The sequence below is a fragment of the Aptenodytes forsteri genome, unplaced genomic scaffold (genome assembly GCF_000699145.1).
Source record: "Aptenodytes forsteri isolate BGI_AS27 unplaced genomic scaffold, ASM69914v1 Scaffold256, whole genome shotgun sequence".
Taxonomy (NCBI): Eukaryota; Metazoa; Chordata; class Aves; order Sphenisciformes; family Spheniscidae; genus Aptenodytes; species Aptenodytes forsteri.
The window spans coordinates 3,860,366-3,865,155 of record NW_008795021.1 but is presented as its reverse complement, the minus strand read 5'-3'; the positions used below and the strand labels follow the sequence as shown (position 1 = coordinate 3,865,155).

General features: G+C 39.0%; 1 protein-coding gene across 1 annotated transcript in view; it reads left to right on the top strand.

The window, feature by feature from the left end:
- Window positions 1-589: 589 nt before the first annotated feature.
- The window catches only part of COL19A1 (collagen type XIX alpha 1 chain), a 204,223-nt gene continuing 200,022 nt past the window's right edge, over window positions 590-4,790 (top strand). The window contains exon 1 of the mRNA XM_019471129.1: window positions 590-723. Coding sequence (XP_019326674.1) covers window positions 630-723 — 94 coding nt within the window. The 5' untranslated portion in view covers window positions 590-629. The remainder of the gene's footprint in view (window positions 724-4,790) is intronic.

Here is a 4,790-nt window from a genome sequence, read left to right as displayed (position 1 = left end):
ATTGCAGTTGGCTTAGAAGAAAAGCTGATACTCTCTTTAGAGGACAAAAGATACGTTGTTGAAGCCAGACTGTATTTTTGTGAGATTTAAACTGTAAACTCAATACAGGCTGCTCTAGGCACTTGTATATTTTGCAAGGCAGAGGAATATCGTGTTTCGGTTTCTTTTGCACTTAAACTGAAACAATTGCATGTTGTCCTTCTTCGATTTGAAGACTACTTCAGCAGTCACTGGCAGTGTTGTGACACCAAACGCTTTAGCTGATATATTTAAAAGTGAAAACCTGGGAGAAAAATAAAAGAAAACTAGTCATTACTAATGAAATGAAAATTTAGTGCCTTTACAACTAATATCTCTGAGGTGTTACTTCTAAGTTTAATAAAGAACTAAAGTAGTCTATTTGTCATTTATTTCTAAAATTACATAAGGCTCTTTTTGTAGCTCCTTACAACAGATAAATGATACACTTTGCGTGTGACTAGCGACTTCCTCTTTTCTTTACAGTTAAGAAATTCTTCTTTGTAGTTTTCTGATGGGGTGAGGGGAAAAGAATAAGAAGAGATTGTTCTGAATGTGATTATTTTCTGTTTCAGATTTGTAGCTGATTGTTCACATGTGTCCAGGGGGAGATGAAGTACATTGGATCCTGCATAGTTTGGCTTTGTATGGCAGTCTTCCTTCTCCTTCCTGTTTCTACTTCTCTGGCTGTCAGTGACCAGACAGGTACTTCAGTTTTTCTTGCCCATCACAGACCAAAGGCATAAATCTCAGTACTGAACAAATTTGAACAAATAATGACAGTACGTGGAAAATAAGCAGTATGAGCAGATTAAATTATACATGACTTTTTTTAATCTCTTTTTTAAAAAGCCTAAGGTTGAAGCAGTTCCAAAGCAGCATTTCTGTTTCCTGTGCTTGGAAGATTCATGTTTGGAAGCAGTTGTAGTTCCTAGGAGTTTTGTTTTGTACTTTTTCAACTTACAATCCAAAACAAGATTCTAAATCAGAGCTTGCAAAACTTTTGTGAACAAAATCATGTGGCTTTATTAGAGCAGATCAGTAATTGGACCAAAACAACCTAATGCTCATGTTAACCTCACCTAAACTTAATCCCCAGACCTGGTCATACGTTTCACAGATGTAGAGTTAGACAAAACCTTGTGCCTGAGAAGACAAGGGAAAGGAATATAGTGACTTGTTTAATTTAAAAGCTGTTACCCGTCTTCTGCAAATTTTCTCATACTTCTCTGTTTTCTTCTTTCTCTTACTGTCCACATGTTATCTAGCTCTCTCACTTTAACTCTACATTGCCTCTCCAGAGTGTGGTAAATTCTGTCTTAAAGGCACGTCACGTGTGCTTGTAAAACAAGGAATCGTCAGTTTTCTAGAATTGCTCAGCCTCAGCACGTACCTCAACTTTCTAGAATTTTCATACAGTTATTAGCAAGGAGAACATGCTTGTTGCCATTCAAATAGAAATAGAGTTCTTTTTCATTAATTTTTTTTTTTTTTAGAAAATGAAATTTATATTTATTAATGCTGTTTTTCCAGAAACCTGATGAAAGATAATAGAAGCTATACACATACAACAACTTTGAATCTCCATGAAACATTTGAAACTCAGGCCCAAGACATTTAAAAAGTCAATGACTAGGATAATAATCCTTTTACTACTCCTGGAAACAATAAATAGTAATATTTAATAAATAAGTGTAATGTGCGGGCTGTAAGGTAAGAATAATGCATTGTGAAGAATCTGAATTTAAGTCAAAGACTTTTTTGCCTTGTATTTTTAGGGCAGCAAGGCTAAGTGCTCTACTGATGAATTATTCTTAATCCCTGTGAGAGAGTGAGCCTACATCATAGCTGTGCAATCATTCTCTTCAGCTGTCTGAAAGGAGCAAAATAAGCTGTATTCTCTGTCATTGCTAGCTGGTGGATTGTAGAAGGGAAGTTTTAGAAGTGCTAAAAGGGTGTGAGTGCAGAAGGTTCCCCAATAATATAAATGAATAAATGGAAACTTGAAAAATTGTAGAAGAAAATACCAGGAAGCATTGTCTCTTTTCATTAGGAAAGAAAAAAGAATATAAAAAGAAAAGATGTCCTAGTAAAAGGTGGACAGGTCATAGAAGATGTGACAGACACACTGAACTGCTAATAAACGGTGTATCTGAATTGTACATTACATTCGTTAGAAGTTTGTGGCTAGGCAGCCAGCAGGGAAGTAGCAGTTTTCCTTAATCTGATTGCCACAAATGGATCAAATATGGGTCAAATTGAACCGCTGGGAAGAAGAGGAGAGATTGAACCTCTCCTGAGAATAATTGATGGTGTGCAATTGAGAGAGGCTTCTGCAGTTTGAGGTGATACAGGCAGATGGTGAGGAATAACAAGTAGATAGCTGCCAGCTTGAGCAGCTCTGCCGACAGCAGGGAATAGGCTCAGAGTGAAGCCTCAAGTTGGTAACAGGAAAGAGGCTCTTCTAGAGACTGAAGGGATGGTTACTGTCCAAAAAAGAAACAGAAGTTATAGACCAGAAAGCAGGAGCTGAGAAAGAACAGACCCTGCGACGGTGCAGCGGTAAGGGGTACAGGTGTGTCTGCAAGCCTTTTGTTAATCTGCCCCGTTCAGCTGAACCGAGTACTCTGTGTTGCAAAGTTGTCTCATTCTAGTTTGATGATTTGTATGCAGATGAATCTGTTAGAAATTGGAAATGTGCTCACTTCAAGAAGAGAGAAATATCTAACCTCCTCTGTCTGCCATTCTGTCTGCCATTCTGTCTGTCTGCCTTTCACTGGCTCTTTCGTGGGCCTTTGTTCTCTCCCAGGTACCAGTTCTGTCTGGATCAGCATCTGTCCTTCAGGATCTGCCTAGGCAATCCTTTTGGTTTTCTTCCTTCAACAACATATGCATAGCATTTATTTCTCACTGTGCTAATATGAAAGCTTTTCCAGCAAAGCCCATTTAGATAGGCTCTTGGATTATTGCATTTACATCCTGAAATTTCTCACCTGATCTACTTGAGTCTGAAGGAATGGCCTTCAAATGTAGGGAATTAAAGTTAATTTGAAGGGGGACAGGGGGGAGAAATGTGTTAGGCAAAGGAAAACTCTTGTGCAAGAGAAAGGGTTAACTTGTGTGCACATGTAGGGGAAAGCTTTCTGAGCTGACATTCTGAATATACTTTAGGTCTTATTCATTGGGTCAATGTTGTAATAAATAAATACCAGTATTGGAAAAAAATGTCAGAGAGTGACAGAGTATGCTGGATCTTCTCGGAGCAGTGCTCCTTAGGCTCTGAACGTGTGCTCATAACCTTTAGATTCACATCAAGGATTTCTTACCGTTCTCACTTGTCCAGAAGTTTTGATGTGCTAATCGTTCATCAGAAGGAAGCACTCACTTCTAATGACAGAATATAGCAAATCTGAGGGAGAGGGTTCAGTTCTCCACAATCATGTTTTTGATCTGACTTCAAGAATATTTTCTTCATGTTGTCAACTTACATTCTTTTTAGTGTTGGGAACATTTGGTTTTGGAGCGTGGACATGAGCTCTTTCTGTAGTGACACATGAAGTTCTAATTTGATCATTCCTGAATGCTTCATATTAAGAATATTAATACTTTGTCTCATTCCCAGATCATTGCTCCTTTTTCAACTTTCTTTTACAATTACTGTTTTTGAAAGTCACTTGCTAACCCATGAAAAATGTAGTATAAACAAAGTCCTGGGACTGTCAGGCATGGTGAATTTCCATTGCCTTTTGACGTGGAATGCGTTGTGAAAAGTATTGGCTCTAGATCATAATTTTAGAGAGGCACTTCAACCCAAATACAGTGAGTAGTTTCAAGTATGCAAATCAGTTCAGCTTTTTGTTTTTCATGTTTTTAGTACAGCTAGATACTTCTCATAGTCAAGATAATGGCTCTACAGTAACTCTTATATACAATGTATTCATATTCTTAATATTCTGAATATTTAAGGTTGGATCCACAAACTATTGTTAGCATTGCAGTGTTTAAGCGACCCTGCCACCTTTGGATTCCTTAACTTGTAGTTAAATACTAAGTCTTCTTGGGCAGCAAATAAGGAGCTTTAGGTATCTATAAGAATGTGGTTCATGAAAGCCTGCATGCTGTGAAAAGCCACTTCAGCTAGTGAGTACGTAAGAGAGATCCCAGACCACAAAGGGGAACATTCTCAGCTACACACCTTCTGCCAGTGTGAGGCCTGTAAACTAGATCAGCCCTTTTTCTTTTATGGAAAGGTAGAGAAAGAAAAAAGCATCAACTCCTACAGCCAAGATATTCACCTGGGATATCATAGAATCATAGAATAGTTTGGGTTGGAAGGGACCTCTAAAGGTCATTTAGTCCAGCCCCCCTGCCATGGGCAGGGACATCTTCAACCACATCAGGTTGCTCAGAGCCCCGTCCAACCTGACCTTGAATGTTTCCAGGGATGGGGCATCTAACACCTCTCTGGGCAACCTGTGCCAGTGTTTCACCACCCTCAGCATAAAAAATTTCTTCCTTAGATCTAGTCTCAATCTACCCTCTCTTAGTTTAAAACCATTACGTCCTATTGCAACAGGCCCTGCTAAAAAGTTTGCCGCCATCTTTTTTATAAGCCCCCTTTAAGTACTGATAGGCTGCAAGAAGGTCTCCCCAAAGCCTTCTCTTCTCTAGGCTGAACAACCCCAACTCTCTCAGCCTTTCTTCACAGGAGAGTTGTTCCATCCTCCTGATCATTTTCGTAGCCCTCTTCTGGACCCGCTCCAACAGGTCCG